The sequence below is a fragment of the Dendrobium catenatum genome, unplaced genomic scaffold (assembly GCF_001605985.2).
Source record: "Dendrobium catenatum unplaced genomic scaffold, ASM160598v2 fragScaff_scaffold_1378, whole genome shotgun sequence".
Classification (NCBI taxonomy): Eukaryota; Viridiplantae; Streptophyta; class Magnoliopsida; order Asparagales; family Orchidaceae; genus Dendrobium; species Dendrobium catenatum.
In genome coordinates, this window is record NW_021319840.1 from 285,953 (window position 1) to 310,314 (window position 24,362).

The 24,362-nt window shown below is 35.5% G+C and overlaps 1 protein-coding gene across 1 annotated transcript in view; it reads right to left on the reverse strand.

Moving 5' to 3' along the window:
- Window positions 1–3,131: 3,131 nt before the first annotated feature.
- The window catches only part of LOC110116634, a 29,893-nt gene continuing 8,662 nt past the window's right edge, over window positions 3,132–24,362 (reverse strand). The window contains exons 8-13 of the mRNA XM_020850300.2: window positions 18,160–18,237; window positions 13,698–13,798; window positions 10,944–11,114; window positions 7,377–7,451; window positions 4,831–4,926; window positions 3,132–3,581 (exon numbers count right to left, since the gene is read on the reverse strand). Coding sequence (XP_020705959.1) covers window positions 3,243–3,581; window positions 4,831–4,926; window positions 7,377–7,451; window positions 10,944–11,114; window positions 13,698–13,798; window positions 18,160–18,237 — 860 coding nt within the window. The 3' untranslated portion in view covers window positions 3,132–3,242. The remainder of the gene's footprint in view (window positions 3,582–4,830; window positions 4,927–7,376; window positions 7,452–10,943; window positions 11,115–13,697; window positions 13,799–18,159; window positions 18,238–24,362) is intronic.

Below are 24,362 nucleotides of genomic sequence, written 5' to 3' on the forward strand. Positions count from 1 at the left end.
TGTCCATCCAAAATAGTTCGGCCAAATGTTTATTTGTAACTCTTGCCAGAGAAACTGCGCATCAGAAAATAGAAAAGTGCTTCCTTTGCTTGCTAGTGGAATGTATATAGCTGAAGTCTAAAGCAGCTGCCTTTAAAATTGCTCGCATTTAGGGGTGTCAAAATGGGTGTTTGGATCAAGTTCGAGTAAATTTTGAAATTGATCCTAATTCAATTCAATTGACTCGAATCCAACTCAACACAACCCACGAATCTGGAATACGGATAGGTGCGAGCGAGTTCGGGCGCTAACAGATACGAGCCAACGGAGAGCACGGCCTGCGTGGGTGCTAGCATGAGATCACTACAGGCCGGGGGCTATGTTGCATCGATACACCTATTTATGAAGGCGTGTTGTATCCGATACACCGATACACGGATACGCCTCCGATACTCCACCGATACGTGTCGGATACGCTAAAGCCGTATCCAATTAAAATACTATTTAATTTCAAAAGGACATGCGTATTCTATACGCGTGTCCGTTGAAAAACAAAAAGAAATCCAAAAAAAAAAAAGACGTGTCGTATTTACTTTCGTGGTTGCGAGCAAGATTCTCTCATTTCCTAGATGGATTTGAGTCTCTTGATGATATAAAAATATTAAAAATTATTAATCTTTCCCTTGATGAACCTGAATTAGAAGCTATGATATTTATTGAAGATGATATGGAAGTTCAAAGACAAACCAATGAAGAAGATAATTATATCATTCCTTCTATTGAATAGTTGAAACTTCATGTGATAGATAATTTATGTTTATGCTTTTGTTGTTGTACTAGACATTTAATACTTATTTATATTTTGATATTATAAGCTACAATGCTACAAATGATGTTGTTGCCATTTTTTTTTTTTTGTATTTTCAAATATTATGTTTTGATTGCTTTCTTAATTTTTATGTATGTTTTATAAATTATAATGTCGTGTCCGCGCCGTACTCGTATCCTGTATTTTTAAGAATTGACGTGTCCCGTATCCGTATCGTATCGTATAAGTGTCGCCGTATCTGTATCGGTGCAACATAGGCCGGGGGTGAATAAGGTTTATTTAGGATTCTAGGTAAATTCGAACCCAACTCAATTTTAAAAACGGGTCATAAAACGAATCCTGGGCTTAACTCGTATGACACATGAGTTGACCTACCTAAAGTTTTTAGAGTCAATTCTAAGTCGAGCTTCAAATATAATCAAGTATTGACACCCCCCTACTCTCTTATCCACTTGTTCCACCACATTTTTTAATTATTTATTGTCAATCTTTTTTATCTATTATGGATTTTAGTTTATCTTAGCAAACGCAGAGGTTAATCCCGTACTGAAAAAGCTATGTATATTTTGATTTAATTAATAGCAACATAACAGCAATAGCAACTAGGGCTGTCAATATTGGACCCGATCCGAAAATTTTGGGTTTGGGTTGACCCGAACCCGAAGCGGGTCGGGTTCGGGTCCGAAAAACCGACCTGAATAGTGCCGAGTCAGTTTCGGGCTTGACCCGAATTCGACCAGAAACCCGAAATTGACACCCCTAATAGCAACCCCTGCAAAATGATTTTCCAAAATTTGTGGCTCTAATTAAAATACTATAAAGTATTTACTTAACAAATAAAAATGAAAAGCACTATGCATAGTTAATAGATGAACAGGGCCACATATTGCATCATTGACAGGGAAAAATTTTAACCTCAATTTTATCAAATAATTTTTTGAACCGTATAAATCCTACCACCTTAAATCCTAATTTTCTCCCATTTTAGGCTAAATTTCAAATTTAATAAGTTCAAAAGAACTAAAGAGATTTACACAAACTTCCTTCTACTTTACCTTTATTTAAATTCTAAGGCTTATTTGATACGACCTTCTTATTATTTCTTAAAACAAATTTTTAATAAAAAATTAAATTTTTTGTATTAAAATATTTTTAAATATTAAAAAAATCTTCCCAAATGAAGCCTAAATCACAAAATTATTTATCAAATAATTTACTACAATTTAATAATATTTAACATTCATCATGCCAAACAATTTTTTAAATTAATTTTTAGAATTTACTAAATCCTATTTGTAGCCAAACAACACAAGTCTCAAATTCTTTATGGTAGCAACAGGGAAAAAAGGGCCAACAAGAAATATTTTTCTGAAAAGGAGTCATGCACATCTAGGGCTCAATCTATAAATAAAATCAATATCCACATTACATTCCTTCCAAGAAGCTGATCACAATCAATACAACAAAAAAGCAGCTTCCATGAACAAACTAATAGAATATACATCACATTCTCACCTTCAGCAAATCTGTAAAGAGAAAAGTCAACATTCGCAATTTCGCATTATATCAAATATAACTCGCTTAATCTTTAGACTTCACTTGGAATAATTTTTTTTTACTATTTTTTATAGCAGCTTTCTAGTATAGTACTGCATCGGGTACTCATACCCACATCCACCCATGTACCCACCCATACCCAATGGATATGGGTACACCCATGACCTTGTGGGTGGCTACTCAACATCGGGGGATAAATCGATTTAAATTGCTAATCACCGTATATCTTATATTATTGCAATCCTTACAATGTAGTGTGCAGCACTTAACCACACTGCGACTACAGTAAATTCTAATATGCGGCTTGAAATTTTGTAACCATAGCAAAGGATAACAAGCATCAAGACTATCAATATGTGACAGACTGCGTTCAAAAAGCATTGAAAGTGAGTGGGTATAGGTGGGCACGGCATCCCAAAAGTCACCCTGGGTGGGCGAAGCCAAATGAGTAAAGCATTGGTGCTCAATGGGTACCCAACCAGTATCCTATGTAGAGCTTTGCTTTCTAGAACATTTTTTATTTATTTTTATATAAAAACTATTTTACAAAGCAGCACAAAAAATATCTCAAATAAAACCTCTGTACCAGGAGAAATTATTCTGTGCGGTCACCGGACGCCGTCCGAAGGCAAATCAAGACGCGCCATGTCACTTTTTTGTTATGTATCGGATGAATGAAGTGGCGCATTTTTTATTCATCTCCAGATGATCAAGTGACTACACAGAATAATTTCTCCAATAAAAGTTAAGCAACTCCATGGACAAATTATAGAATACACAACACGCACTCACCTTCAACAAACCTGGAAAGAGAACAGGATGAATATGTACCGCTATACATTACATAAACCACGCCGCGAAAAAAAAAAAAAAAAGTTTAATCAGATCCGCCACAGCATACCGAACAGCACTCGCTGCATGCGAGGCATGAAAGCGCCGCGCATAACTGCGTGAGAACCACCACGCACTGATCGTTCATCTTAGAGCAAGTTTTGATGCAGCACATACAGCAGCGGCAATCAAATATTCCGCTGCAACAGCCGACAGCTTTCTCAATAGCTTCTTCGAAGGGCTGTGCATGCTTTGGTTTGCTATAACCTGGAGGAAGATTCTCTGCGGTCGCCAATGGGTTTCCAAATCCAGGAGTTAAGTTATGGAGCAGAATTGGCGTGGGGATGTGGTCTCCAGCACTATCAGTCCATGATTTTTCATGTTTCTTCGCACGTAATGATAAAATGAAATAATTAGAGAGAGCTGCTATGAGCTTAGAAACGCAAGGTTTAGATATTTTCATGTGTGAACTATTTATTATAGGAATTTGTAACAATTATTACTATAACATATTCAAATAATTGATGATGTTATTTTTTTCATTTCCTGACATGTTCTCTTGTTTATATATATGTTATGCGTTAGAATCAGAAAAATCAAATAAATATGTAGCATTTTCATGTTTTCTATGGAGAGAGAGAGATTTACTAAGGTTTTGTCATAAAAAGAGTGAGCAGCTAACTATTTTCAATTTAGGGGTGTCAAAAACAGGTTGCTGGTTGGGTTCGGGTCGAACACGAACCCGATAGTGACCCATTGTTGTTTGACACGACCCAAACATGACCCATTTTTTACAAAAGGGTCAGATTTTACAACTCGAACCCGACCTGCTCAAAAACCAGGTCAACCCAACTCAACACGAATGAACCAAGGTCGGCAAAAATTGTTGTCAAACGTGTGGGTTGGTCCTATAAGAAGGGGTCAATCGCGGATTTTCGGGTAAAAAATAGGTCATTCTGGGGTTTCCGGGTCAAAACGAATCATTCTCGGGTTTTCAGATCAACCCAAACCCAACCCGGTTTTTGAAAAGATCGATTTGTTGAACACGAATCCGACCCATTTCACTTCCGGGTTGACCATAATCCGGAATTTTCAGGTCGGGTTCGGATCGGGCTTTTGGATCGTGTCAAATAATGTAGAGATTATTCTGTGCGGACATCGGACTGGAAAACCGTCCGGTTATGCTATGTATCGAGCGGTACCGAGCGCAGTACATTTTGGGGTGAAGTGTCGTATTTTTATTGGTCTCTATAAGACATTTGGACTCCGCACAGAATAATAAATCCAAATATTGACATTGTAGACGGTGGGCTCTCTGTCTTGAAATTGTGTTGATTTTAAGTGTATGAAGTATTTCTTGTATAATATAGATGAATGTTACCTATAAAGAGTAGATGCTGCCTTTCCAATCGAAAATTAACAAGGAAAAAGTGGGCTTTTAAACCAGAACAGCTCACGATTAACACGTCTATTAAAGAATGCAATCGAAAACCAATATTGGATTCATATTAATTAAGAAGTAAGCGTTTGAAATGTGACAGAATATGGAAGCCATGACAAGTTTCGGACTTGCAATTGATATAATGCAAACAAATAAGAAGAGTAAAAACATAAAGACAAATGCATATAATTACCTGTTTCGGGCCTTCTGGCATTTTTCCCCCCTTTTCAAGGAAGACCATATGGGTATATTCTGACGGAATGCCAGAATGTAAACTTAATTTAGCAACCTACATATCAGCAAAGATAAATAGTTGAAGTTACAATCTTCCATTCAAACATTAAAAAATATTGTAGGTTTAAGCTTATAAAAATCATATAGGGTTCAATGATACATCACACATTCACATGTTATCCATAAGTAGGATTACAAAAGGTTGGATGAATCCAAAAGAGAAAATTTTCAGCCCCACAAACATGGAAGAGAACGGTTAAAAAAAAAAAGAAATAAGCCTCGAAAAGATTATTAGAATAACCATACGTCTTAATTTGGTGATGGATCAATCTATATATATAAAGAAAAATGTAAATTTGTGAGAAAATCTCATAAAATAACTAAGGTTCTTCTTGTTTCAAAGCCCATAGAGAATTTTACAGATCAAATCATGAATAAAGTAATCATTATCATCATATTTCAATTGTTAATATTAACTTGCTTAACTCATTTATCAACGGCTTCCTTTGATGTACCGACACTTCTCCTCAAAGAGACAAAAACATGTTCAATTAAAAAAATATTAAATACAAATTGGACATGCATGTTCGACACACATCTTAAATATTTATTAATTTTTTTAAATATAATTTCTTGTATTTAAAATATAAAAACTACATTTCTTATTTATTATCCATAACACCAAATCAATTGCTCGCACTGAATATCCCATTCATCGAATATTCTCATTTTCATTTCTCTTTGGCGGGTCATGACTTTGACTTCACAACAATGTCCGATGTCCTCTCAACATCAACATTTGATGTCGTTACAACATCAATACTTCAAAATCATCTCAGCATTAAAGTCTGACACTATCTTGACATTAATGCTTGAAACTAGCAATTTCTACACCTACAACTTAACATATCATCTTTGTCCAACGTCATCTTAACATCTACAACAGCCGCCCTCTTAACATCGACACTCGATACTTACTGCATAACATCAATGCCCGTCTCTCGACATCACTGTTGTCACCTTTTGAATTTGTCCTATCAAATTATCCTTTAATTGAATTATGCAATCAGAAATTGTGCCCCCGCTATAAAAGAATTTCTAGCTCCGCCACTGGCCATGTTTGTGTTTATGCATTATAGATGACTTCTTTATTTACACTCAAATCCATATAACCAAAATTAAAAAAACCAATATTAAGAACTTAGGCATGCCTTAAGCCAGAACAAGGCATATGCCTGATCTAAAAAAAAAAAAGAAAGTTAAAAAAATTAAAGACAATTCATGAACGTGACATTAACCATCTATAAATTGTTAAAAAGAAATTAAATATCTAAACCCTTAAACAAAATATAAACAGACAAATTGAAACAAAAAAAATTAAAAAACAAGAAATCTCGATGAAAAAGATAATAAAAAATGGTTGAAAATAAAATAAAAAGTATTAAAAAAGAAAACTATATATATATGTAAGAAAAAATGAAAAAATGAACTAAACAATTAAAATAAAATTAGTTTAAAAAAAAAAAAAGGAAAAGTGATGTAGTGGATCGGCGGAAGACGATACCTGCAAGAAGGATTTGAGGATTCCCAATCCAGGGAAGAAGAAGAGGAAAGCTTCTCAAGCTTCAAAGGGTTGTATATATCATTCAATGACCTCCATCCTTTACAATAGCCAACTATTTAAAGAGGAAAATAGAACTATCTAGACTAAGGAATGTAAACTAATCCCTAAGCATAATATAAGCAAAGATGTTCCTACATCAAAAAGTAACTAAAATTTTAACGCATTCAATTTAAAAGTATATCTTTTTAAGTAAAAATATCAATTTGAGGCGTTCACTTCATCTGCATTGATTTTTACAGCATAAAGGTGTAAGCCTCGGATGAAAATGCCGTAAGCCTAACTCGGGCCAAAAAATATAAATCTGAAGATGCTTATTGAGTGCCTTTTAGTGAAACGGTCACCTCAAACACCTTTTTAAATAAGAGTTTGTAGTTAATTCAAATGAGGAAACAAGAACGAATAGTCTGTTATGGTAGAATAATATTTTTGTTAATACAACAAATATTTCATGAATTGTCCCTAAAAATTTGTGAAATTAAGATCGTCAATAAAAAGTTATAGAAATATCCTTGACTATATAACTCAACGGAAACATAAAAAATGACAATGAAAAATAACCTTAGATGATTTGACAAGTACAAAGGAGGCTAGAAGATGCACAACTAAGAGAAATAAAATACAGCATAACCAGAAAGAAAAAGGGGTAAACTAGAAAATATCACTCACATGGCTAGAAATTGTAAGAAGATTAGTGTAAAAAAAGCCAAACACCTCATGCAGCATTCAACTAAAACTGGGATGACTTTCTTTCTGCTTATTAAAGAAAATTGCTTTAAGAAGTAGAAAGAATGCCGTCCCAAATGAAGACTCAGTCATCAGCTAAACCAAATCATGATAATAGTACAGACAAGTTGCTCTAGAAACATTGTGAAGCCACTAACCTTATCCGCAAGTTGCTTGCTTTCAGAAAACCACGCCTGGGCCGTAAGAAGATCAATTTGTTGCTTGGAAAATACCTAGATTAAAGAAGAATCAATCAAAGAAATATCAAATATAGGCTGCTCAACAATCTTATTATATGATATCAAGATATATAACTGCCAATCGTTACAATCATTTAAATGTCACTAATAACTTCAATCTTAAGTTCTTTCTGAAAATGCAAGATGATTATAATAGGAAGAAAAAGGTACGCAGATCAAACTGATTAAATTTGCTGGAAAATCAACACATTACAACCTAGATATGATAATGCTGGGAAGTCAACACTAACCTTCGTTTAATTTTAATAAATGTGAAGCGTACTTAAATGAAGTCGTCATCATCCTTAACATTAAAGTCAGTCATATCCCAAATATTTGAACATGAAGCATTACACAGAAGCTAATCAATTTAGTGTGATAAATTATCATATCCCAAGTCCCGAAGGCAATACACCCCAACATCTTGAGATGCAATGAAGGAATTAAGCTCAACTCTTAAAATAAGTTTCAAGAATGAATATTGATTTAAACTTATTTTATACTCACAAGAGAACGATTTATATACAAGTAATTATAAACAATAAGAATAAGCATGAAAAAGTAAATAGTATTCCATTTCATAAATAGAGAATATTATACTGGTATAAAAAGGAAGCAAAAATAGCAAGTATTGGAAAAGAAACTAGAAGCAGCAATTACATAATTAGCAAAATACTAGAGAAACCATGCAATAATGAGCTAGACCTAATAGACTACTCCAAAATACTAGAGAACACATTAAATCTGTACAAGAACCAAAGTCATAGGCATGATCCACACATTAACAAGAAAATAAAATACATTGATACAACTTATAATAATCTTGACCTCCTATGTCATCGATTCAATTTACTTTCTAATTTCCATCACTCTCTCTAATTCATTTTTTCAAAAATCAATTTTATAATACAGATGCTTTTGACATTCCCCTTTATGCCATGCGGTTATAATCTTTCTAGCATTATGACCTTTATCCCAATGAAGTTGTGAAAATCACTTGATTGTCCATAAGAGTCCAGTTGTGTATAGCGCAGCACAAAATAGATTCCCCACGTGTTTTTTGAAGAGTTTAAAGAAAAAGAATTGTTTCTTCTGAAACTGATCTCTTTACTGGACAAAACCTCCAACACTAATCCCTTGAGACATCATACTAAGTGAACATATGCAAATATTATAAGGTCAGTTGAAGGCATTAAAAGAATAAGGCATGCAGAGAGATCTAGTAAGAAAATCAACAATGAGAAGTTTTTTCAATATAATATCATACCAATTAATTATAATCCCACACAAAAATAAATTCCATGCGTACTTTTGAACTGTAAAAAGAATAAGGAATTTTTTATGTGCAAAGATAGGCGATGACGGTAGGAAGGACCGTAGTCAGGCGACACTAGTTGAAAGGGCCTTAGTCGAGCAATGGTGTTCGAAATGATCGAAACCAAGCGATAATGTTGGAAGAATCGTAGAAGGGTGATGATAGTTAGAAGAACCATAGTTGGGTGATGAAGGTCAGAAGGACCGTAGTCAGGCGAAGATTGTCGGAAGGATCATGGTCGAGCAACAATCGTCAGAAGGATCATAGCCAAGCGATGATGAAGGTAGGGCGGTGTTTCGATGGCCGCTGTCAAGCAATGGTCTGACGGTGGTGCTCGAGTGATGCTCTGGAGTCCTTAGAGTCTTTGAGCTCTCTTAAATCTCAAGTCAAAGTCCAAACTCTAGGCCGCTCTTCATGTAGAGAGGGGGGGATCATTTGTAAATTTTTAAAAGTGGTATGTCCTGTAAATATAGAGAAAATCCTAAACACTCAATCGGCCAGTCTATATTAATTTCCTTGATAGAAAAAAATGTTCATTCAACATTTAAGTGTTGTGATGTTATCGGAATTAAGTAATCTTAGGCTTGTTGGATTCATCTTGTCGAGATGCTCGATGATCATAAGCATGCCGAATTTGAAAATCATTTGGTCCTCTACTTAAAGTCCTGAAGTTTTCAATTTGTTTCAAGTGCTTAATTTGCACTCGTTCAAACTCTAATTGGGCTACTTTTAGTGTCATTGGATTCATTTCATCGAGATGTTCAGTTTGTCTAAAACTTTGTTGAAATCAAAGTTCGTGTGGTTCTGAATTTAATTTTGAAAGTTTCAAATTCAAATATATATAGAGATTCATGCCCGATATGATGAAGGCAACTTTCGATGACATATCAAGAATCACGTCTGCTGAAATTAATCCATTAACTGGTCGCCCTACAACACTAATATGCACCTGCCAATTAAAGTACTAATCTGACAAGCAACAGCAGCGGTAGGATAGGTTTACAATTATCCCATGGATGTTTGGGTGACTTACAATGAGTGTAAGAACTTCATAATATGTCTCTTGGGCCTTCATGACAAGCCAGAAGCTGATGCAGGAAAGCATTGAGCAGTAGGCATGTTACTAGCCAATAAACTAATTTGAATTTTAGATTTTGAAAGGGGATGTTTCGGAAGATGAATTTAGGGTGGAAATGTTGACTCTTCCTTAAAAAGAACAACAAAAAAAGTGCTTGCATTTTCAATTAGCTCAAAGTTTGGTAGAATTGCACTTCAAGTGTATCATCAGAGAAGTGTATTTCAGGTTTTTGCACGCTAATCTAGCGCTTAATACCTACTTACCTACCTTGTAGATATCAATCCATCGTGGACCCATACAAAAACGTAGCACATGCTTCTGCGGGCATGCATCTTTTATATGTTCAATCATACAAGGCCAGAACCATCTTAAGGTGATCATTTGAATCTTGCACATTTCTTCTTCTGACAATAGGATACCATTAATCAATTTGCTCTGCCCAAGTTTAGTTTGAAAATTCAGCCATTTCTTGCAGGAATACCTAGAAATATTGTATTTAATCTTCTTAGAATAATAGAGATTAAAAAATAAATTAACTAACATATATCGACAGGTAATACCATTATCACTAGTTGTCTCGTGCTTATGAAGCCAATAAGGGGCGGTTTGTTTCAATGTAAGCATCCAGAAGTGATTGAATCTCATTTCTAGAAGTGAGTTCAACTGTTAGTTTAGTTGAATCTGAATAGAAACGAATTATCATTCTTATTCTCGAAACTCAACTTAGAAGACTGAAGTTTCAATTTTAAGAGCTAGAAAGTCGATTTCATTTTTGATATTACTTCAACCTAAGTTATGAAAATTTCTTATAAGGGACTGTAAAAATAAAATTCATTATAGCTCAAACACAAATACAGTTCACAAGAAGTCAATCCCTAGAAAACAAACACATACCAATGCAATTTGCTTAAACGCGCTCAAAGATTCAAACACTTACAATGAATTAAATTTTCCCTACAAAGTTCAAACACTGGATAAAAAACATGCAATATGTTGCATGATCATAATGACACAAAACTACAGTTTCATATTTAATGCTTAAACATAATTTGTTTAAAAATATTAATAGAATTTAATAACATAAGCAACTTACTCTTTCTAAAGGTATGTTTCCCATATTTTGCACCTTCAGATTGATAGCGATGTCACTCATGTCAGCCAACCTACCTTCAACTTTTACGGTGTCTGGAAACTTCCCCTGGTACTTGCCTGATATGATCAATGGGCATCCAGCTAAAAGATCTGGAATGTTGCTAGGCAAAACCTAGAAGAAACTCTAAGACAATTAGGAAAACATGGTCCATAAATGTTAAGCAAATTTTCACATAATAACAAAAATCTTATGGTCATTGAAAACAAAGCAGCAATACAACAGCTGCCCAAAAGAAAACGTCAAATATCATCAGAACACACATTAGTCTGCTTACGATATAAGATCCTCTTTATTCTCTCTTAAAAACTGAATTTTTTAAGGCCCTGTCAAATACCAAGCTATCTGATTCCCAACTACGAGCTGCAAGTGGCTCTGCTCCCAATGATGTGAATGATAAGTTACTTTTATGTACTTGTGAAAGAATCATCAGCCTATCTAATCAAAAAGCTGGTTAGAAGAGTTTTTTGCTGTTCAAATGGGTTTCTCGGGCAGGTTCAAAACAGTCATAATGAAGAGACGGGTTCTCACTTATGTGGAAACAAACCCCAAGGTGGATGGGTTCGCAACTCCCTCAGAATCATTATTTCCCATGCAGCAGAAACCAAATATCCTCAATGTGATATCCATCTCTCTTCAAGAACAATCTTAATTTGGGCAGCCAGGTAAGTGGCCTGCACCTTGTTGTTTCAAATGTTTGGAAAGGACGCTGCCAAGGATTGCAGGAATGTCATTACCTGTTATGATTGCAAAATAATGGGTCACGTTTTCAATTTTTAATCATTATTCTTTGAAGAAGGAATTTGTTCCTCTACATATGCCTTTCTTGTAAGAGGTTGAAGAAGATAAATTGCTCTTGTAACTTCGATTTTCTCTGTTTCTGACATAAGAAAAAAAAAATGATCCTTCAAACGCACCCAACTAGCTTTGGGATAAAAATTGGTTTCATTTCTATCACATTTATTCAGCCAAGTTCATTCTTCGATAAATTCAGCTCTAAATAGAGGTTGAATAAAAACAGTAGTTTTACCATCATGGTGAAAAAATACGATAAGAGCAAGGTTGCTCTAATGTCTATACTTTGAAGAAGGCTTGATTAGGCTTGCATAATTTGTCTTTGTAACTGGATCTGATCTGCTCTCGACTTCATTATCGCCCGTTTTGTGAAATTGATTTGTATGGACAAGCAATAGTATCTCAAAAGCCCTTCTTTGTGAAACATGAGTGCTGCTTGAGGTTAAAGACCACAAAGTATTCCAAAAAGTCTTTTGATTCATGCTCGAGTGCTTATATTAGTATTCATATTAACCCTCGCATTCTCCCATGATGATTTCAATCATCATTACTACCTACCTAAATTAGCCTAAGTAATTTGGGAAATAAATTAACTCAATTTGAAATTTAAATTTGAACTTCAAATACTTTCCTAGATTAACTAAAGCTAAGTTAGGAAAGTTCCTAAATTGAAGTCCAATTTAAATTTCAATTAGATTTGATTTAATTATCCTTTTTCTAAAGTAGATTCATGATTTAGGAAGTTTTAATTCCCCTCAATCCCCTTCCTTTCCCACACATGCCGCCGGCCCCCTCCTAACCCTCTCTCCTCTCTCCACTTCAATTATCCTCCACTTGAATTTGAAATTCAATTTCAAAATTTCAAACTCCTTTCCTATTTTACTAAATCTGAAATTAATTTCAGATTTTTGTACCTTACCCTATTGGAAACCCTAATATTAATTTCACAAAACAAGTCCCTTCCCCTCCTAGGCCGCCCCTCCCTCTCTCTTCTTTCCTCTTGGATTTTATCCCCTCATGAATAGTATTCCAAGAGAAGGAGAAGACACACATCCTCTCCCACTCCTCTTGCAAGTGGATGACCGATCCTGAAGTAGACCACGGCTTCACATACGATTCTCATGGGCAGATATATATTCTTCAATCGCCGTTCTTCGACCCCGACTGGGAGATAGAAGACACCGTCAACGATTACGTCGACCAAATCCTATTCCACTTAGTTGAGACTATCGACGAACAACTACCCTCCGGACAATGGCAAATCGTCGAACATCTACCCGCGTCTCCTCCTTCGTCTACCTTCCTGTGGATCAAGACCCTTGGTGTCCTATCACTTTTGGTGGCATTGCTAAGATTGATGGCATCTTCTTTCCGCTAAATCCCTTCAATGAGTGTGAGTGAGGGAAACTTAAGATGGCTTATCTAACTGTTACATGGTGGATTTCACGTTTACAACATTTAAGCTTATGTTTATGATTGAGATTATTGTAAGTTCTTGCTATTCTATTGTGTAACTCAAGGCCATATCAATATCAATATTTTAAATTCCTAAAATCTCATCTAGTGAAACATTAGTTTATTGTTAATTTGCTTAAGTAAAGTTTTCTTTATAAATTTCTAACGCAATTCCTAGTTTGTTTCACATCATTAGTTACTTTTCTCTGTCTCTTTTTTTTTTTTATATATATATATATATATATATGATGAACCGGCTATCTCAAGGCCTCTATAGTTACCAAGTGGATCCTGCAGTATTATGGTGCAATAATTGATTCAATAGTACTTTTAAATATTTTTCACCAACTCAAAACCCCTGTGCCAAGCATTCTCGTGAATTTCAGCATGCAAAGGCCACAATAAACTGATTTTAATAAAAAAATAGAATAAAGGAAATAAACATACCTCAAAAGCATCAAGGTCATCAAACGTGTGAACACTTATATTGGCAACTAAGGGAAACAAAGCTCTTCTGAACCATCTTTGCATTGTAGATTCGACAGAACCTATATTGAAGAAATATATGGGTTTATCTTAGACAATGTAGAAGTCTTATAACTGAAAACAGAGTGAAAAATGTGCTAATGCATTTGTGCCAAAGCACATTTCAAAGCCATTAAATGAGTGGTACCCTCAGCACAATAAATATAATTCAAAAAATAAAACTATCATTATCAAGGCAAAATTTTTGCTGTTGAATGAACCTTTCTGGACATCTGCATTATTATTCTAACAAATATTAACCTTAGCTCTTAAGATTTGAAACTTTTCTTACTCAATTTGTGACATGTCAAAAAATAACCTATTGAAACTATGAAAGATTTTTAGAAGAAACAGTTTACGTGTATTGCCATCTTAAGATCACAACAGAGACCTCTTACAATGTATAAAAGATAATGCTTGATGATTAGCTAGAAGAAAAACCATGAAATCTTGAACGCAGCATCAGATATTAATATTGGAAAGATGAACTCTAGTCAAATTTTAAATTTAGATGGAACAATGGTTACAAGTAGAAGAAGGTGAATCTCAGTAAGAAAGTCGTGAAAGTTAGCATATTGTGTTTGGATAATTGAAATAATGAAGAGAAGATTAAAAGTAGGAAAATTGCTAACCCTAAACCCTATTTATCGCTTAAGCAAAGGTCTCAAGCTGTGTTTGATAAGCCTTGCAAAGTTCTTATTGAAGTTGCTCTTCTGGTGCAACCAAAAAAATATCATTAGGATTGCAAATTAAAAGTCTTCCTTACCATAAACATAGACAAATACATATATAATATCATAATACTAGAATACAACAACTTATCACTTATATAGAAGAAAGATACATATGGGGTGGGAACCATGGATAGAGAAGAAGATGTAGAAGACCAAGACAAAATAGTAGAGGGAAAAGGGAACTTCGGCGGGGGGGGCGGGGCGCCGAAGCAACAACACAGCTACCAAGGATGGAGAAACCGAAGCACCAAGGGGGGGAAACCGAAGCATCCAGATAGCAACCAAGGAACAGCTTGATTGCATCAATTATCCACATGTGGAGAATCCTCATCTCCTGATGAGTTTGTCTACATAGAAGGCTGACTTTCACCATCTACAGACTCCTTTGCATCTTGAGGTGGAACTTCGGCCTGTTGAGTGTTTAGCTTTCCTTTTTTTTTTTTTTTTTTTGAAAGAAAGGAAGACATGACCTATAACCTAAAGTTCTGATACCAAATTGGTGCAACCAAAAAATTTCATTAGGATTGCAAACTAAAAGTCTTCTTTATCATAAACATAGACAAACACATATATAATATCATAATACTAGAACAAAACAATTTACAACTTATATATTAAGAGAAGAAAGATACAGATGAGGCTGGAACAAAGGATAGGGAAGAAGAGGTAGAAGAACGAGACAAAATAGTAGAGGGGAAAGGGAAAGGAGGCTAGCTCACAAGCTAGAACAAACCCATAGGTTTATATTCTAAAAATCATCACACATCCTACCTAAATATGCCATAAAACAACCCCATTTATAGCGGAAAAAAAATTTAATACATATAGTTAATGCACCTCCTAAACAGCCAATAGGAACACCTAGAAAACTGCAGCAAACATGGACCAAAGGGACAGCCGCTAAGGGGAAAAAATGAAGTATCCACATAGCATAAGGGGGGGGGGGGACCGAAGCAACAACAAAGCTACCAAGGAGGGGAAACTGAAGCACCAGGGGGGGAAAACCGAAGCATCCAGATAACAACCAAAGGACAACTTGATTGCATTAATTCTCCCCAAGTGGAGAATACTCATCTCCTGATGAGATCGACTGCATAGAAGGCTGACTTTCACCATATGCAGACTCCTTTGCATCTAGAGGTGGAACTTCTGCCTGTTGAGTGTTTAGCTTCCCTTTTTTTTTGAAAGAAAGGAAGACATGACATATAACCTAAAGCTCTGATACCAAATTGGTGTAACAAAAAAATTTCATTAGGATTGCAAACTAAAAGTCTTCCTTACCATAAACATTGACAAACACATATATAATATCATAATACTAGAACACAACAACTTACAACTTATATATTAAGAGAAGAAAAATACATATGAGGCGGAAATCGCAGATAGAGAAGAAGAGGTAGAAGACCGAGACGAAATAGTAGAGGGGAAAGGGAAAGGAGGCTAGCTCGCAAGCTAGAACAAACCTCATGCTTATATTCCAAAAATCATCACATATCCTACCTAAAATTGTCACAAAACAACCCCATTTATAGGGGAAAGAAAGAAATAATAATAATTAATAAATGTAGTTAATGCACCTCCCAAACAGCCAATAGGAACACCTAGAAAACTGAAGCAAACAGGGACCAAAGGGACAGCTGCTAAGGGGGAAAACGAAGCATTCACATAGCATAAAAGGGGGGGGGGGAGGGATCGAAGCAACAACACAGCTGCCAAGGAGGGAGAAATCGAAGCACCAAGGGGGGGAAGCCGAAGCATCCAGATAGCAGCCAAGGGACAGCTTGATTGCATCATCTTCACATTAGCACAACAGATAACTCCATCTATCAAACACATCATTTAACTATGTTATAATGGCCATCTATATAGATAATGTTCTCCCAACAAGAAGTGATCAAAAAGAGATTATTAAAGTAAAATAATATCTAAAAAGTATTTTCTAACTGAAAAATCTAAGTTGTCTTAATTACTTTCTAGAAATTGAACTGTTTCATATCCAAGGACTTTCTATCTAAAAAAAAAATGCTTTTGACCTTAAAGAAGTTGATCCTTAAGAATGCAAACCCATTAATACTCACATTGACACAAAAAATGTTGTCAATAATGAGAAAAAAATTTCAGATGCCTCTTAGTATTGGAGTTTAGGTGATAAATTGATATAACTTACTATCATCAAATCAAATGTCTCCTACTAGTAATGTTTTGTGTCAACACACGCAAGAACTCAAACATTAATATGGGGAAGCTATTTTGTGTATCCCCAAGTATATAAAAAACTCACCTGTAAAAGGACTATTATTCACTAAAATTAAAAATCTTAATTTAGAAGCTTTTTTTTTATAGCTACATTGGATCAGTTGGTGATTGAAAATTTACATTTGGATATTGCATATTTACAGGAGGTAATATGGTCACTAAAAAGGTAAGAAACTGCTAGTGATGGCCAAATCAAGCATTAAGATAGAATACAGAGCCAAGACACAACTCTACATGTCAAATGATGGGTTAAGGCACTCCTAGGACAATTTGATTTATATATAACACAACCTATGACATAAATTGTGACAATCGTATTGTTATCTATATTGGCAGTAATATTGTTTATTTGTTATCTATATTGGCAGTAATTTTGAATTCCATGAAAGAAAAAACACATTGAGGTTAATTGAGATTGTGTTCAGGACGCAGTGCTATAAAAAAGATTGTTAATTTTCATGTTTTTAGATCATAATAGCTCGAAAATGGTGGTTAATTATCACTTTTTTTGCATGTGGTTAAATCAAAGAAGACTGTTAATTTTCATGTTTTCTACTCAGAACAATAAGCAAATATATTTATCAAGGTTTTGGGTCCACTTCAATTTTTAAGCTATGCAACAACTTAGTGCTAAATGATATATATGCTCTAGCTTTAGGGGGAGTGTTAATATAGGATGTATTGTTTTAGAAAACTACCCATATATATAGTTAATAGAGTATGTTTATTCCATTGTACTTTGGCAAATTGTACTGATTCCTCTATTATAAAAGAGGGGTTCCCAGTTGACCAAGACATCAAAATCTCTTTCCCCTCAAGAATTTTCAAAAACCTTGGAAACAGAAAGAAGATCTTTGCAAGCATAAAGGCATTATAAATACAAGGACTTGATCTCTGCCTTCATTTGATGTTCCATCATACACAATAAATCGCCCACGTTCAAAAAATGTTTGCATTTAGGTTTCAAACATTATGCAAAAAAAAAAACACTCAAACAACATAAAGGATAGGGACTCAATCAACAGCCAAATCAGTCAAAGCTTAATCAATCAAAATATGTGAACGAAATTAGAGTACTTGTCAATGAATATATTCCAATTATTAGTATACGTCAAGTGAAGTTGGGTTTATTTGTTCAATTACTATGCCAGCAAATCCCATAAGCTCACATATGTAAACTATTGATTAATCCATATTTTAAAATTCATTTGTATGACCTATCTACACTGAGAAAACACTGCTTTTTCCAGTTTAGTCTACTTGACCTTGCATAACCAGAGTTAGATATAGGGTCACCAGGACGACCAATTGTATGCCCATCTATTTTGTTTTAATAATTGTAAAGAAAAGTAAAAGAATACTTTAGGATCAATATTCAAATTCTAGCATACCTTGATCATATGTAGCTCCATAATGTCCCCTACCAATGGATGACAACATTTGCAAGAAATAGTGGTTGCAATATGTACCTGGAAGCTTTCCCACATACAACATATTAGAAGTAGCCGCATGGAAAACAAACAAGTAGGACAGAATGGAAAAATAGAGGGTAGGAGTGTAGGACATGCAATAACAAACTTTAATGTAAAAAAACCGAAGGGATCACTCAAGCACAGTAAAATCAGGCTAAAAAAAAGGATGAAGCAGATGGGGAAAAAAACAAAGAAACAAACAAAAAAGAACAAAGAAAATCTGTATTTAGTAAAAAAAATGGTCTAGAGAACTAGAATACAATATCCCAAGGCTACATGATAATTTTCATCAATATTAAAAAATGCAAATCATGAAATTATTAAAAAAAAAGAAAGAAAAACTCTAGAGAAATATGCATTAAGCATAGAGCTCATTAAGTGCACAGGAAGATTTCAAGCATTAGCCTCAATTGACAATGTAACTTAAGGTACCAAAGGGGTTGGGTTTGTAATCATGAAATTATAGCAATCAACTAGATGTGATTTCAGTGCCATCAGACCTACTACAGTAGTTCCATGACTTGGGCGCAAACCCAACACAAGGCCGGTTCAGCTTGACAAATTGATTGAGCAACCTATTAAAAGCATTCCAAGAATCACCAAAAGAGAGATTTAACATAGAAAGAAGTATAAACTTGGATAGGTATGTCTATTATAAAGTGTGATAGCAATCTAGCTTAGCCCAAAGATACTAGTATACTGATTGGGAGAAGTTGGTAGTGTTGCATCCTACCAAAAGATAGATTTAAACTAGTTTATATTCTGGGCAACATAGGAGATGAAAACATTAGAGTTTATATTCATAAAAAATGCAGGATGTTTGAGAGATATAATTTAGTTAATAGTTTTAAAGTTACTTAAAACGTTTTTTATTTCGTAGATATAATTTAGTTAGTGTATACATGATTATGATGATGATCCCTATAGAGAAAAGGTTGTGTTATCGAATGCCTGTGTAGATCTAGTCACTTCACTGTTAGTTTTCTGGTATAGCAGTTCCTTCATTGGTTACTTCTTGCTAGGTCAGGTAATTATATTCGAATTTCAATTCACAAAACAACAACATCAAGCCTTCGTCCTACTACGTGGGGTCGGCTACATGAATTCTTTTTCTCTATTGTGTCGTGTTAAAAGTAAAATTCTCATTTAAATCTAATAAAGAAACATCATTTCTAATATTTTTTAACCAAGTCTTTTTAGTTCTACCTCTACCTTTCTTAACATAAATCAACTCTAATACCTTTACTTTCCTAAGTGGGTCATTGGAAAGCCACCATTTTATTTGACCAAACCATCTAAGGCGACTCTCTCTAATCTTATCTTCCATTGGATCTCGCGAGCCCATTAACGAGCTGGCTCGGCTCACTTACACCCCTAGCTCCACTATCCACCTTCTAATGCCTGATCTTCCCCTTAACCTTTATGGTGTAGTTCGGTGTGAATCCGACCACTTAGTTAAGAGATACCTCTATAACATCTAAGTACAGGTGGTCATCTCCCTCCTCTACTTTCTCCTTTGTAGCATCTTTCACCTCATCACGGAATATTAGGGTCTGTAATGAACGGTCCTTCCAATGGTGGCCAGGAGCTAACTTCTCATCACACCTAAAGCATAAACCCTTGGCCCTCTTCTCCTGAATTTCTGACTCAGTCAACCTTTTGAAGTTCACCCCTAGTCATACTCCCTAACATGTATCCCTCGTGGCTTCCATCTGAATAGGCACTGTTTGCACCTTTGGTGCCAAAAATATAGTGGTTGTGCGGTAGGAGACTCTTGAACTACTTCTATAGCTATTCATATCCAAGGAGTTCTTATCCTCCACCAATCAGGCTAACTTCATAGCCTCTCCTAAGCCACGTGGTCTCAATACTCGAACAGTTGCTCGAATATCAGGCTTGATCCCCTTCATAAAGTTTATCTCCAGCACAATCTCTAGCAACCTTCCCAATCGGCTTGAGAAGTACTAAAACTTCGCTCGGTACTCTATCATCATCCTCTCCTGCACCAAAGCTAAGAATTGTTTATAGAAGTCTCCTTCCTAACTAGTTCGGAAACTTTCTGATAACAGTCTTTGAACTCCCTCCATGATCAGATTGGATCTCACAAGTCCCTCCACTGGTATCAGGACAGAGATTCCCCTCAAGACAGAGTGGCTGCGGTGAGTTTTTCATCTTATGTCAACCTATTTACTGCAAAATATTGTTGCATGCTATAAATCCACACATTAGCATCTTCTCCTTCAAAAACTGACATCTTCAACTTTCTCACCCTAAGATCGCCACCGCACTAATTGCTTCTTTCTCCTCCAATATAGTGGGTGTTATGATCAGTGATCCCTCCATGTTTCCCTCTCCCCCAAATCAGCTCTCTAATCTTCACTATCCAAATTTCTTTATCAGTTATACCATTTGTGGGCTCCAAAAATTCGTGTCCCGGCCACTCCGCGACCCCTTTCTTTTTCTATCGTGCAGCGAGGAGAGTTTTAATGAGTTTAGGTTCCGAAATAAATTTTAATAAAGCATATTGGATTTTTAGATAAAACAATACCCATAGATTTTGTCCTCATTTTGCTAGGACTTTATGATCTGAGTTCTGGTTTCCTATAAGCTAATACAAGTCCCTATAATTAATTACCCCTTACGATAATGAGAGAGAACTTTTGATTAAGGCTGTCCATTGAACAGATATGTAGTATTCAGCGTATAGCAACAGAATTAGATATTAAAAATAAAAAATTTAGCACCACACACTTAAAGCGAATGATAGGGGGAATGATGAACCTGATCAAAATCTCATAGTTCCATTATCCGGGGTCATCATGTTCTCTAGTCTACTTAATCAGAGGAGGTAGTCGGCCCAACGTGACCAAAGGATACTTGTCGACAATAATGAGTAACTTTGTACAAGAGTATCTTATATACTTTGAGTGAATGTTTGCTTAAGGGGACATATTTGAGTCCATATTAGCTAACAAAGGGACATGTGCCCTATCGATTCTACCATATTGATTCATTACTCAAAAATTTAGAGTCGTTGGGGAACATAAGGGCTCTGGCCATAACCACAATTTAGTGATGTCATTTGGCAATAAAACCACTAGGTCAAAAGGTCTCGATCATAATCATTTATCTATGGTGTCATTTGGCGGCGAAACAACTGGTTAGAAGACACGTGACATATCCTTACTAGTAGGAAATAGTTTGAGAATGAATTTTAGTGATATTCTCAACTAGACATTCACTCTTTATGAGCTGAAGTGATTTTTAAATTTGTCTACCTCGACAAACTGTTGCAAAATGTGGATGAAATTTTACTTTTAAGTATTTAGGTGATTTATTTCAATTATATATTTTGAATTTTTGAAGAGCAATAGATTTAAAAATTTTATTTAAACTTAAACCCCGAATAATTAACTTTGAGAATTGGGTGCATTTTTTTTAAATTTGTATTGATCCCTTTGTTTGAGATTTACATTCAACACAACCATCATTAGGGTGATTTTGAAATCACTTTAAATGTTTGTATTTTCATGCGTTTTTTAGACATTTAAAGGTATGATCCCCTCTGGTTGAGATTATCTTTCAACACGACTATCATCGGGGCTAATTTATTGGTATTGTCATTTCATTAGTCGAACATTGTCATTTCAAGCAAATAGAGGATCGAATTCAACCCTAATTTTTGGAGTTATTGTATAGATATCAGAATCAGGGGTATTTATTTTAATGTGTGAATTTTCTTTGTAAGAGACCTTAAGGCTTAATATAAACGTATAAAATTAAATCATTCGGTTAACTTCAATGAGTGTCAGTTCTAAATAATATACCTTGAAAGTCTAATATGAACGTATACACAAAAAATAGTAATAATGAAGAGAAAATGCTGCAAAAATCAGCAAGAAATAATATTATTATGGGCTAATTTTATTGATATTGGCACAATAAATCAAGATACAAGTTGATTTATTATTCAAGAGGTAAATCGACTCTCCACAAACCTTAAGTGCCGCTAGGAATAACTGATGCGGACATCAGTACGAAGATTTGGCGCATCTATCACAGGAAGCGTCGTAATTCGACGGCTCTAATTTAAATTGTCATTTATGAGTTATTTTATGAATTTTAGCTCTTAGTTTAAGTTATTTCCTGTTTTACCCCTAGGTTAGCTTATTTGAGTGTTGTGGCCCAAGACGCAATTTTATAATTTTGATTTTTCTCATGTTGTGATCTATATATAGGGCCTTAAGCTATTGTAATAGGGATGAAGAATTGAAATTAAAAATTGGTGTTCCACACTTGTGTTCTTTTTGAGAGAGGACGAAAGTGAGATTTCTATGGAGAGGAATCGGAGTCTTCACCAGCCGCAGGATGGGTCCGGGCTCGTGAATTGAAGTCCCTTGGAGAAGGGCAAAGCATCACCCGTCAGTCTTCGGAAGAGTCTTGTTATTTTATCTCTTTCGTTTTTATCTCTTCTTTAAATTGTTTTTGTTCCATCGTTCTTCCTTCTCCCCATCTTCGTTTGGCCGCTGGATTCTAACCTCACCCGAAACCCCATCTTTTTCCCCCATGATGGTAATCTTCAATATCTTCATGACTTTCCATAATTCACCCTACGAGAAATTAGAAAGGATTTGATTCAAATTTGAAATTCAAATTTTGAATTTCAATTCTTTCCAAATTTGGAAATTCTTATTTAGGAAAGTGTTATGCATGATTCAAATTTAAATTCAAAGAGTTTGGATTTAGTCATAACCTTCCTAATACATTTTTCTTCTTTGAAAACTCCCCAAACCTTGCCCAAATCCCCTCCCTCTCTCTTTACATGCCGCCAGCCACCATGGGGTTTTCCTCCCATTAATTCCTCAATTAAAGCATGAATGGCATCTTAATTTGAAATCAAATTTCAAATTAAATTCTCCCCAATTTCAATCAAAACTGAAATTAAATTCAGATTTTGAAAATTCCAAAATTCAAATCAATGAGCCTTAAATTTCCACACTAATTTCTCCTTGGTTCTTGCTTGGCCGAAACCCCCCTCATGCCCCACCTCTTGATTTCTTTCCTAAAGCCTGACCTGGAATTAAGAAACAAACCCACCTCCAATTCCATACACAGCCGGCCCCCTCTCATTCATTAACTCTAGCTCTTTGGGAAAGAACTCCCAAATCTGAGAATTCCCAAAATCTCAGGGAATTAAAGCACCATTTAATTCCTTATCCCTCCACGTGAAATCCCTTCTAAAAGCTACCGCCCCCCTCTAAAGAAAATAATTTGAATTTATTTCCCTAACTCATTTCACAGAATTAAGGAGTTGAATTCCCTCAGCCTCCCTTGGATCCCGCCGCCCCTTCTCCTCTCTCTCTCTCCCCATTCTCCTTTTCACCTCCACTTTCCTATTGGGCTTAATTTTCCAGCAACCAGAAATTTCAAGCCTTTAATTACTTCCCAAATCTGGGAGGGGAATAAGGAAATAATCCCCCTAGTTCTCCTCTCTCCCGTTAATCTGTCCAGAGATTCCCGTAGCAGTACAAGGTTGCTGTCCAAATTTCTGAAAGCTGTTAAACTGTTGTCCATCAGTTTTTCTGCAGCTCCACACTAACTGGCCAGCCCCAAAATTCAATCTGTTGTTGTCCAGACTTCTCCTAGTTGCTGTTCCACCTCTTGCTAAGAAGATTTGGAACGTGAATTTGCTGATCTGGAAGAGGAAAACTGTTGTCCACCATTCTTCTTCAACCCTTGGAAGACCTCTAGCTGCTGTGTTGGAATCAGAGTTGCTGTCCAAATAACCTTAGATCCTCTCTCCTTAGCAGAGCCGTCCTACCCGTTCTACATCAGCTTGGTATCAGAGCATGGACTCGGATCGACTTGGAAGGACTTTAAACTGGTTGGTAGGTCAAATGGGCACCATTAGCCAACATCTCAAGGAGAATCAAGCGGACTTAGCCGACCTCCACCGTCAAACAATCGAACGATTCGATAACCTAGAGCGAGGTAGGACTGACCCACCGTTTTACACAAAACTCCCCGCATCAAAGGATAGAAAAAAGGCACTAAGAGACAGAGAGAGAGTGGATAGAGTGGACAAATGGTTGGAGGCCAATGAAGCCTTCAATTTTCCACTC